Raw genomic sequence first — 12,424 nt, 5'->3', positions numbered from 1 at the left:
GTCATCTAAATATGCTCATGTAGATCTCATATCACATGCATTTAATATAGGTGATTGTATTGAATTGAATGAACCTTTAAATTTTAAACAAGCCCATATGAGTAAACACATAAATGAATGGTTAAATGTCATGCAAGTTGAGATAGATTCCCTGCATAAAAATAACATATGGATTCTTATTAAAAGACTTGTAAATAAAAAGATTATAGGTTGTAAATGGGTTTTTAAAAGAAAACCTACTGCTTCAGACTTTGAAAATGAAAGGTTTAAGGCTAGAGTTGTTGCAAAAGGTTTTTCCCAAGTAGAAGGAATTGACTATCATGAGATTTTTTCACCTATAGTCAAACATACATCAATAAGGCTTATTTTATCAGTTGTGGTGTCATTTGATTTAAAACTTGAATAGCTAGATGTTACTACTGTTTTCCTTCATGGTAATCTAGAAGAGCAGATTTATATGAAGCAACCAGAGGGTTTTGTGAAACTTGGATCTGAAGATATGGTTTGCTTACTAAAAAAGTCATTATATGGCCTAAAACAGACACCAAGACAATGGTATAAAAGGTTTGATGACAATATGCTCTCTATTGGCTTTTTTAGAAGTAACTTTGATAATTGTGTTTACTTTTGTAAAATTGAAACAGACAGTTATGTTTACTTGTTGATATATGTTGATGATATGCTTATTGTCTCAAAGAAAATAAGTGATCTGAATAAGTTGAAAAAATTGTTAAAAGATGAATTTGAAATGAAAGATTTAGGACCTACAAAAAGAATCTTAGGCATGGATATTGCTAGAGATAGGATTAAAGGTGTTTTAACTCTATCTTAATTTGTGTATGTTAAAAAGGTTCTTGAATTGTATGGTATGCATGATGTTAAATCTGTTAATACTCCTATAAGAGCTCATTCCAAATTGATGTCTATTTTACATTATTTACTAACTGATGAATCTGAATATATGCTATGATAGTCTAATGTATGTTATGATAGGATTCAGGCCTGATATTGCTTATGCAATCAGTTTGATGAGTAGATTCATGGGAAAACCTTGTAAAATACATTAGAATGCTGTTAAATAGGTGTTAAGATATTTGAAAGGTTCATGTGATTTTGATCTTGTATATACTGCATCTGATACTAACAGTTTACATGTTAAAGGATATTGTGATTCAGATTATGTTGCAGATTTAAACAAGAGAAGGTCTCTAACTGGATATATTTTCACATATGGTGATAATGTGATAAGTTAGAAGAGTTGCCTTCAACATATTGTTGCTTTGTCCACAACAGAAGTTGAGTATGTTGCATTAACAGAGGCTACTAAAGAAGTTTTGTGGCTGAAAGTATAACAGAAGAGTTGGGGTTGAGTTGTGGCACTCCTGTGATATATTGTGACTCACAAAGTGCAATACATCTGTCTAGAAATAGTGTTTTTCATGAGAGAACAAAACATATAGATGGTAGGTTGCATTTTATAAGGGAAATTTTGTCTAAAGATCAGGTAATTCTGGAAAAAATTGCTTCAGAGGTTAATCATGCTGATATTTTGACAAAAGTTATTCCAATAAACAAGTTTAAGAATGCCTTAGACTTGTTACATATTGGAAATGTGTGAGTCTGTCTTGCAGAGGTGTTTTTACTAGTTAAATTCATGGTTTTTGAATCTTATAGTTTTCAAACAAGGTGGAGTTTGTAATGTTTTGTTTAAAAACTATAAGGGTAGTGTTGTAATTGTAGTTTAGGATGCATGAGTCTTTAGTTTTATTAAAAAAGGGCAATTATGTCATTTCGTTGGGCTTTCACACTTTTTGACCTAAGTATATAAGTCTTGCATTAGCTGTGAACTGAATATAGAGAGGAAAGGCGTGAGGCTATTGGGTTTTAATTCTTTTCTGGTTTCTTGCATCTTATGGCTGCTGTGAAGGAGTTTCGACTTCTTGAGTTCAATTGGCGGTGTCTCATTGGTGAAGTCAAGTTCTCTTTGACTTTGTTTTACCGTGTATATGCTTTGTATATTGTTTTGGTTGTACAAAGGTTGAGATTCGTGTGCTTGTATTATGTAATCGCACTTGATAAATAGTAGATTTGACTAGAGGAACGCCTCTGCCTTGGATGTAGGATTTCATTTACAAAATCCGAACCAAGTATATCGTGTTGTTATTTTTTTCTGCTTTTTCCACTGTGATATTGTTTTGGATCGGAATATCTTGGGGTTCAAATCTATAAATCTATAACAAGGGCTAAATTAGATCGAGTCATACGTGAATAAAGGTTGGCTTGAGATTGGAATATCTTAACACAAACTCGATTTGATTTGTACAATTGAGATTTTTAATTTTGAATACAATTCAAATGGAATTTAAATTCAAATTAGTTAAAACTTGATTTATTTATGAAATTAAGTCTAATCTTTGACTCAAGCTTGGATCAAGTTTGATCTATTATTGTTCAAATTTAATTTGTTTGATCTAAATTGTCAGAGCTCAAGCTCGAATTGAATTCGATTGACTTGTTTGTTACGATGTTGTCCATTATTCTAATATAATATTTGTTAAATTTGATCTAATCATAATGAATTTTCATTATTGTTTGTGTGATATAGTGAAATACTTGAAAAAAGAACTTTCTAACTTGGTTTGACTTATTGTTCTGAAGTTTGCATCCATGGATGTGTAATTCAAATCTTACTAAAGAGATTTTGGTAGAGTAATGCAGTACAAGAGAATGTATCTGATCTTTGAATATTGGTTGGGGTCTTCCACATCTGTTGAATATTTTATATTCGTAGGATCAAAAAGTAGTATTATAATTATATACACAATTGAGATATAATCAGCTTCTAAAGATTAATTCCTATTGTAAGTCTCTATAAACTAAGAAAATTATATTAATGAAATAATCTCTGTTTGATAAGAAGTGATTATTTTCCTATGTAGATATATGATGTAATAGGAAACTATCTTCATGGATGTGAGGAGTTGAACAATCATGTCATGTCTTTGTCATTGTTTCTAAATGTTGGGATTTTTATTTTAAAATTTTTGCATATTACATCGTGTTAACTTATAAGTCAGCTTGTGAGACCCTGAATCGCTTGCAAATTTGCAAATTTGCAAATTGTGCTCAAATTTTGTGGGTCTTGTTACTTTCTAGAAACAATTAGGGTTAGACTTGAGTCGAACCGAACACGAATATGAATTAACTCAAGTTCGACCCAAATCCATAATGATCAACTCGAGATTGAGCTCGTTCGAGTTGATAAAAAATGTTGTTAGAGATAAAATGCGGGATAAATGATGTCATCAATAAGATAAATAGTTTTAATAATAAACAAACAGTATTATCGATACAATGAAAATTATTATCTGGATAGAAATTTAAATTAACCTTAAACTAAACTATCAAATTGAAAGTTTAATTTGAATTCAATTAGAATCAACTTAAGTTAGCTTGGTCTAAATTCAACTGTAAAAGCAATACAAAACCTTGAGTTGAGATGAGACTTTTTGGCTTATGATACATTTTTGATGTACCATTTAGGGTGAGTAATATTTTATTATCAAAATTAAAAGATTATCACAAATATAATTTTTTTAGAAGATTATTAGGTATAAATTATTGCTATTTTTTATCAAATTTGATAAAAAATTACTATGTTAGATTACTAAGGTATTATTTTATTTAAACAATAAAACTATGTGTCTATTTTGGTATATAAATGTGTGTACATTTATATGTGTCCTTATATGATTGAATGATTTTAAATTAAGAATAAAGTAACACCTAATTATTTGATAACATATATAAATGTGTAGTTTTAGTTTTAAAACTGTTTTAAAATTTTGATTTGAATGAAAAGGCCACACGTGTAGTTTTAGTTTTAAATGTAAAAGAAGGCTTTCAACTTGCAACCTAGAGATTTTCTTCACAACCACCGCCTCCCGAATCCTCACCAACCAAAAGCAACTCTTTCACAGCACTCCACCCCCAATCATGCCACCTCCTCCCATCCCATTCAACTCCCATCCTTGCCATGCACGGCGTTGTTGATCCACCAGCCAATGCCAACCAAGAAGAAGACGACAACGAAGAGGAACACAAGTCCTATTATGAAGCCTGAACCGGTCGCAACAGTTGTCAAGCCTGCTTATTTAAATGGACCTTGGAGAAGCTTTGTAAGTGAAAGCAGCGCAAAGGATCCGCCTCACATCTGAGTGGATATATGTATTTTTGCATGTAAATATTTGGGCAGAGTCACAGAGGTTGGAGGCCCTTGCTTATGTTCATTACCGCTGTTTTGTGTTTAACATTATTATTCCTAATCCTTCGGCCAATCAGAAATTTAATTTTGCTTTTTGTTTTTGGGGGCGTGAAGGGGGATGGAATACGGTGTCTGGATGTTTGGTAGATGAGATTACATTTAGGGGGTGTTTGGTTTGAGGTTTTAATATTACCTTGGTAATCTTCTATTATCAATGCTGACGTGATACTGGTAATCTGATTACCACATTCACCTTAGGTATTTAAAGATTACCGAGGTAATCTTGATTTTATTATAATTATATTATTATTTATTAATTTTTTGAGACAAAAATAAATTTATTTTTAATTAATATGAAAAATAATATAAAAATATTTAAAAATAATTATATTCAAGAGCATTTAAGTAAAATAATTTACTAGTAATCTTTTATTACCTTTAACCAAACACAATAATTATTTATACCTACCAAATTTTATCAAACATAGTAATTATTTATACCCAATAATCTTCTAAGTAATCTATCTTCAAGATAATCTTTCTATTTTGTTAATAAAACATTACCCAAACCAAACACCCCCTTAGGGGAAGGTCATCTTTATTATAATTTTACTTTTAGTTATAAATCTTTTAAGACTAAAATTCCCTCATTTTAAATCAATATAACAAATGATGTAAAATATATTTTAAAAGTAATTATATTTAAGGACACTTAAGTAAAATTATATCTTAATATTATTTTATTACCTCAAACTAAACACAATAACTATTTATATCTATTAAATTTTATCGAACATAATAATCATTTATACTCAATTTTAATTTTGGTTTGGTAATAAAATATGATCCAAACCAAACACAGTATTGGATCGCCTAAACCTTGTTGGTCTCGTGGCCAAAATTGTCTCAGCATTCAAGTCAATTTATTACCGAAACTCAAGCACATGAAGGTCTTGGTTTTTGGATTGCACTTTAGTTTCTTGAGTTAGAATGTATTTCTACAACAGTATTGCTATCTGCAGTCTTAAAAGTTATATTGCAGGTGCTTAACAAAATACATGAAATGAATTTAGCCTCTAAAAATATTTGGAATGCATTGTGATTGTTTAAAAGAAACTCTATGGCATACGGTAGACCTCCCAGACTGATGTTGGTGTTCTAACAGTCTCTCAGGAACTCCTTACAAATCTCTAAAGCTTTCAGAATTTCTTTGTACCTCACCATCATTTTAAATACGAGTATCAGTCATATGCATGAATCTATAAATGTATATTCAACTTGTTTAAACATGATAGAATCATAAAAGAAAAGCTCAAGGCATCACAAGTACACTTCTTTGATAGGTTTACTAATTTTCTAGTGTTTGATTATACCTCTTCTACTGTACTCTTGTATTATGCTGCACAAACCCAAGGTTTTTCTCCTTTATATTGAAGAGAGAATATCAAGTCTATTTGTGGTCATATGTTTATTTACTTTTAGCTTGATGCAAGATAAAACAGTTTCAGTTATCTTAGTTCGATTTCCTTATTTACTCAGTTTCACTTCTATTTTCTTCAGCTAATTTACTTCTCTATGGTGTGCTATCATAGTTTGCTTTCCGAATGTATTCAGTTTTGCTTCTGCTTTCTTCAAAGGTAACAGGGGAAAAGTTTCCTACAATGGTTACCGGTTGGATGAGTTTGTTCCCCAGAAAACACAAGCTTATATAAGCTAAGAGGATCTGCATATTGCTAAAATGACTGAGGGAAACACTTGAATTTGCTGCCCAATTGGTTTTGGAAACTGAGGAAGTAGGCTTCCTTAGATTTAATTCAATGAAGTTTTAATCATAGCCACCTTATCAATTCCCATGAGTTGTTGGTATGTACAGAGCTTTTTTTTTTTTTCTGCCTGTACAGATATGATGATGGAAGTCAGTAAAAGAGAGGAGTCAGGAATTGTTCCGAATGTAGACGTAGATACTTTCATGAAGGTATCTTCATTATGTTTGATGTCTTGTTTATATCTGATGTTTTGTTCTATATGTTGTTGCTACATGTGTGAAATATTCATGGCAATGGTAGTTATTACAGCCAATTTCAAGCAAAGGACCAAAAACAACCCTTCAAACAGATCATGTTTTAACTGTCTTCAGACATCCCAGGTCCTTGAACCCGATATTTTTGGTGACACAATGGTGGGAGATGAGATGAGAAGAGGTATCTCTGGAGGTCAAAAGAGGAGACTGAGTACTGGTAATTTTTTATAAATGCATCTGTTCCACTTGGTAGTAATGTTTATAGTAGAGATGATTGCAAGGAATAGATGCCTGCAGCAATTTATTTATGGATGAAATATGAAATGGTTTAGACCGTTCAACTGCATATCAGATTATTGCTTATCTACAGTAGCTGATGCATGTCTGTTAGGTGTCTCCTTCCTTGGTGGCTATCAGCGATATGACTCCAGTGGAGTCTGCTCTAGTAACCGGCTGCACGGCTGCAGTTACCAATCAATTTGAACTGAGCCATAACAACCATATGCGCCCTCTCCCTTCTGTAACCGTTTCAAAATCATTGAGGTACTTCTAGTTCTATTGCTGGCATTTAGGTCATTTTCATCGTTTCAAATACTTATCAACAAAACTAATAAAACATAAGTATGATTTTTTTTTTTTTAATTTCACAGATGAGATTGGCAACTTGTTACTGAATTTATTACCAACAATTGGAAAAATTAGATAACAAATTGAAAATTGGTGTCATTTTTGTTTGAACTCTGGGCAACAAGTGGACACAATGTGATCTCAGGAAATTTTCGCTGAGGATGTATATGATGGTATAGTTTTAAATCGTGATTTGCTTGAAATGTTGTCTGAAATTGTGAATTTTGTGTTTCGTTTGCCTCAGTTTAAGCCAGAAAATTAAAGGGCCATCTTTCATCTCCTGTTTCTGCTTTTATATATCTTTCATATTTTTTATTTATTTAGTCACTGAATGTGAAATATAAGGGTTTAATTTGTATTTAGCTTAGATTGTGTTGGTAATAAACCAATCTTTACACGTAGCCAATATTAGCAATTTTTAACATAGTTCGGCTAAGTTCAACATGGCATACATCTATGGACCAAATCCAACAAATATAATCCACTAAACAATTCAATTAGAAGCTGAAATTAATAACACTTAATGTTCAGTTAGCATTTAAGGCTAAGTTTTACTAATTGGATGGCGAGACAGACATTGCATAAAGTTCTGATTTCAGTGCAAGTGTTAATTTTCCGGTGGTTGCTATTTGTGCCTTTGTGAGTGATTTTTCATACGAAATCAGATAATTCCTAAGTCAGCAATACTCTGAATCCAATAACTTCGAATCAACATATCACATTTTGATTATCATTCCACTTTGCATATATACAACACATGACCAATATAGTCTTTCTGAACAAAACATGATTAACTTTGTATTTGTGCACCATATGAACTATACGTATTCATATTGGATTCGACCATAAAATCTTAGATAAAAAAAATTACATCATACATTAGCACAATCATACACTAGGTCATTGACTATATTACCATAATTATATAACTTATTATAATTGGTCATATTCAAAAAATAATTTATTAATTGTTAATCTATACTAATATCATAGTGACATGACAATTAATATTAGCTTCGTTTACCTCCTCAACAATCAAAAAGATTTTTTCATATTTTAAGTCAAGATATTTTCATTTTTACGGTTGGAAGAGTAGTCTTTATCATGTGATTGTCTGAAAGATGCAAATGAGTTTATGAGATATGAAATAAAAAAAAAAAGTAATGAAGAAAGATTACATTTATGACAGAGAAAATTACCAAAAAAAAGAAAATTACAGTGGAAACTGACCATGTGAGGATGAATATGGATGAGAGTCATTTAAAATCTTTTTACATAAAATTTTCTATTCTAACCCTTCAACAATTAAGGAAGATTTTTTTTTTATAAAATGTTTGTTTTCTCAATTAATAATCTTTTAATAATATTATATATATATATATATATATATATATATATATATATAAATAAATTATATAAACTTATTTTTATAACTTAATATCAATAAATAATTATAAAATAAATATCAATAAATAATTATAAAATAAAAATAATTGCATCATTTAATTAAAAATTGTCATCTTAATTTATATAAGTAAATTTAATAAATAAAGGATAAAAACTGAGTTTTATTCTTTATTTATTTCTACTGTTTCACTCACTTTACATCTCAAATTAATTGAATTTGGTGAAACTTTCATTTCATGTTAATCTGTTATTCACTTTTTAATTGAAAACCACATATTCAAACTTAGTCAAATTTTTATCTGATCGATTTTCCTGTAAATTACAAGTTAAATAAAAAATAATTCTCTTCAAGTTTATTAAATAAAATTAAAGATAATTTGAATTTAGTTTTAAAAAAAATGATATAATTTTCCTTTAAAAGGTTATTTAAGTGAAAATATAAAAGTTTTGGGGATAATAGGACATGTATTATATTTATTACAACCTAGATCCAAAGATGAAGATAGATGAAAGTGAAATATAGCCTCCAAAATCTTAGGAAAAAAAATTTTAAATCTTTCAACACAAAATTTTTTATTGTACTTTTCTTAAAAATATTTTCTATCAATATATTTGAAGAGTATAATTGTTGTTGTAATAGAAGTGTTCATAAATTAAAAAAAAGGATTAAAATTATATTTGAGTCAAATTAAATTCAAATATAAATTAATTTAAATTTAGTTTGAATTTATAATAATTAATTTGAAATGAAATTTTCTTAAATTGATTAAAATTATTATTAAAGAATACCAACAAATAAATAATATTATTAATAAAATAAATAACATCAATAATAAATAAATTTACTAATAAAATAAAAAATATTCTTAAATATAATTTTAAATTAATCTTAAATTAAATTATTAAATTAAAATTTTATTTTAAATTCGCCTCAAAATTAAACTGAACAATAAGTCAAATTAAGTTAGTTAAAATTTTTTTATTTATAATATTTTTGTATCGTGTTGTCGGTTTTACTAATGAAAAAAGGATGAGCTAAAATGATAACAATTTGAAAAAGTAAGTGCAAAACTAAAACTTGAAATAATTGGACCAAGTGTAAGTCTTTCTTGAATGTCTGAAAATGTCTTGTCAATATTTTTTTTTTTTACTAATAACTTACATTATCATTCACAATTCACTCTTTAGCTAGACCCTCCTCACACAAACAAGTACGAAAATCATGCGCTTTAAATTAAAATTTTTCTAATCAATGAATTAGGAGTTTGAATGAAAAATTGAATAAGATTAATCTTATTGATGCCGTTTTGTAGAGAGTAGACAAAAATAAAGAATTATAAATTTAAAAAATTACTATTCTAAAAATAATTTAACAAACAGTTTATGAAATTGTAATTTAGTGCTAATAATGTATGAAAGTAAGAAAAAGTAAGGTTAAAAAAATGAGTTAATCAAATATTAATTTGAAGAGTAGACTCAGTGTCATGCGACTGCTTCCTAGAAAATGTAAATGAGTTTCTAAAACATAAAATTAGAAAAAATAGAAAAGAATGATTACAGTGGAAACCCACGATGTGAAGATGAAGATGAAGATGAATGAGATTATAATTTAGTTTCCAAAATTTAGAACTTTATTTTGTCTTCTTACTCTAAAAAGGAAGAGAAAAACATTTTTACACGAAATTTTATGTTTTATCTTCTTAACAATTATGAAAGATTTTTCCATATTTTCAATAGAGATTTTTTCATTTTTACAATTCAAAGAGTACAAAGTATTATATATACAGATAATATAAATAATAATATATTATTATAAAATTAAATAATTTTAAATTAAAATAAAATAATATTTAATTATATAATCATATATTATTATTTATATATAAAATTATATATATTATTTATACATATAATTTTATTATTTTAAACATATAAATAAATATAGATGTATATAGTGATTTGATATCCAAAAAACTTATTCTCTTCCAAGATTTGTTATATTGTTAACTCTCACCCATTAATTTTAAAAACTTTAGATTAATACCCATCAACTATTACTATTAGTGAAATTTGTTAGTGAAAAGAGTTACTTAGTAACATTAAACAAATAAAATTTATTAGCTTTCCAAACATAGTTTTAAAAACTGAAATTTTCTCCTAGTTAGGTTTTTTTTTTGGGTTGTTTACAGTCATCCATACATATGATGCATGATCAATATTGTCTTTTCAAACAAAATATGACTAACTCTATATTTATACATTATATAAACTATACGTTTTCATATTAGATTTGATTATGAAATCTTAGATAAAAAATATTACATTGTATACTAACACAATCATATAATAAGTTATTAACTATATTATCATAATTATATGACTTATGGTAATTGATAATGTTTAAAAAATGATTTATTAATTGTTAATCTATACTAATATTGTAGTGACATGACAATTAATATTAACTTTGTTTACCTCCTCAACAATAAAAAAGATTTTTCATATTTTGAGTCCAAACATTTTCATCTTTATGGTTGGTAGAGTAGTCTCTATCATGTGGCTACTTCCTGAAAGGTACAAATGAGTTTATGAGGTATGAAATAAAAAAAAAAAAGACAGATCACATTTATAGCAAAGAAAATTACAGTGGAGACTCATCATATGAAGATGAAGATAGATGAGAGTCATTCAAATCTTTTTTATGGAAAATTTTTCTATATATATATATATATATATATATTTCAATCAAGATATTTTTATTTTAACTTTCAAAGATGCTTTTTTTTCCTTAATTAATTATCTTTTAATAATATTATATATATATAAATTATATATATATATAAATTATATAAACTTATTTTTTATAACTTAATATCAATAAATAATTATAAAATAAAAAATAATTACATCATTTAATTAAAATTTATCATTTTAATTTATATAAATAAATTTATTTAATATATATAAAAATTGAGTTTTATTCTTTATTTACTTTTACTACTTCACTCATTTTCACCTCAAATTAATGAGGTGAGTGATTAAATCAATTAAATTTGGTGAAACTTTTGTTTCATGTTAAACACTTATTCACTTTTTAGTTGGAAACCACCACTTATCCATATTTAGTCAAATTTTTATCTCATTGATTTTCTTGTAAATTACAAGTAAAATAAAAAGTAATTTTATTCAAGTTTATTGAAAAAAATTAAAGATAATTTGAATTTAACTTAAATAAAAATAATATAGTTTGCCTTTAAAAGGTTATTTAAGTAAAAATAAAAAGACAAGACATACACAATTGGAAAGACAAGCCAAGGTTGCAAGAGGTGAACACAAGACATTCTTTGAAGAGTGGCTTTATACAATCGTACAACAATTACAAAACAACATGCATGTATTCATTCGCTAATTAACAATATACTTTCGTGTAGACTTCTTCGATCTCTTTCATTGAATTAATTAGTATTAATTCTCAATTGTCTTTAGTATTGATTTTGTGTTTAATTAAAATTTTCTAAGTAAATTATAGGCAACTATGCTGTGTGTTTTTGAAGTATTGAAGTGGTTATTGAGGAAATTTCTGTCTTCTTGTTGAATTGATATATTGGGATCATTTTAAACGGTAGAATTGATTCTCCACGGTTAATGCTTTTACTATTACAGATTGTTTAGAGTTTTGTGAATGAATGGAAGAAGGAGAAGAAGAGTGAGTCACAGCAAATTGTTAATGTTCAACAACACACAGCAAAGTCATGGGTAAGTGTGTGGTAATAGATGAATTGCCGTTTCTTTTTAAACTTAATTCATAAGAATATATATATATATATAAGTTGTCTTTTGAAATCCAACCGATTAAATAGATTTTCAATAGATATTGAAGGACAAAATAAAACAATCACTTCCAATTGTGTATGTCTTATCTTTAATAAGAAATATTCATAGTTTAACCTCTTCTATAAAAAAATCTAAAAGTTTGATTTATTCAAAAATAAAAATACAAAGTTGAGTAACTATAATAGAAAAAATAAAATAAAATTCAGTCTCTTTAATTTAAAAATCTTACTAGTTTAAAATTGTTAATACCTTTTATAGGAACTAAAAGTTTT

General features: G+C 27.4%; 1 protein-coding gene across 2 annotated transcripts; it reads left to right on the top strand.

The window, feature by feature from the left end:
• Window positions 1–5,407: 5,407 nt before the first annotated feature.
• Window positions 5,408–6,962, top strand: LOC123209717 (ABC transporter G family member 37-like). Of its 2 annotated transcripts, XR_006501113.1 has the most exons (5): window positions 5,408–6,057; window positions 6,166–6,239; window positions 6,331–6,501; window positions 6,716–6,827; window positions 6,935–6,962. XR_006501113.1 is itself a non-coding variant. In XM_044627847.1 (4 exons), exons 2-4 carry the CDS (start codon window positions 6,168–6,170, stop codon window positions 6,936–6,938), a joined length of 450 nt encoding a protein of 149 aa, XP_044483782.1. In that variant the 5' UTR covers window positions 5,408–6,057; window positions 6,166–6,167; the 3' UTR covers window positions 6,939–6,962. The 2 variants fall into 2 exon arrangements, 1 of the variants encoding a protein (XP_044483782.1); XM_044627847.1 differs by having other exon boundaries at window positions 6,166–6,501.
• Window positions 6,963–12,424: the final 5,462 nt, after the last annotated feature.

This window comes from Mangifera indica, chromosome 2 (assembly GCF_011075055.1).
Source record: "Mangifera indica cultivar Alphonso chromosome 2, CATAS_Mindica_2.1, whole genome shotgun sequence".
NCBI lineage: Eukaryota > Viridiplantae > Streptophyta > Magnoliopsida > Sapindales > Anacardiaceae > Mangifera > Mangifera indica.
Note: the sequence above shows the minus strand (reverse complement) of the source record. Positions and strands in the feature narration are given on the sequence as shown.

Bases quoted from the DNA above. Each gene is read 5' to 3' on its own strand.
- LOC123209717 (XM_044627847.1), top strand. From the start codon at position 6,168: ATGATGATGGAAGTCAGTAAAAGAGAGGAGTCAGGAATTGTTCCGAAT. The intron at 6,502-6,715 runs GTAATTTTTTAT...ATATGACTCCAG, and splicing joins AAAGAGGAGACTGAGTACTG to TGGAGTCTGCTCTAGTAACC.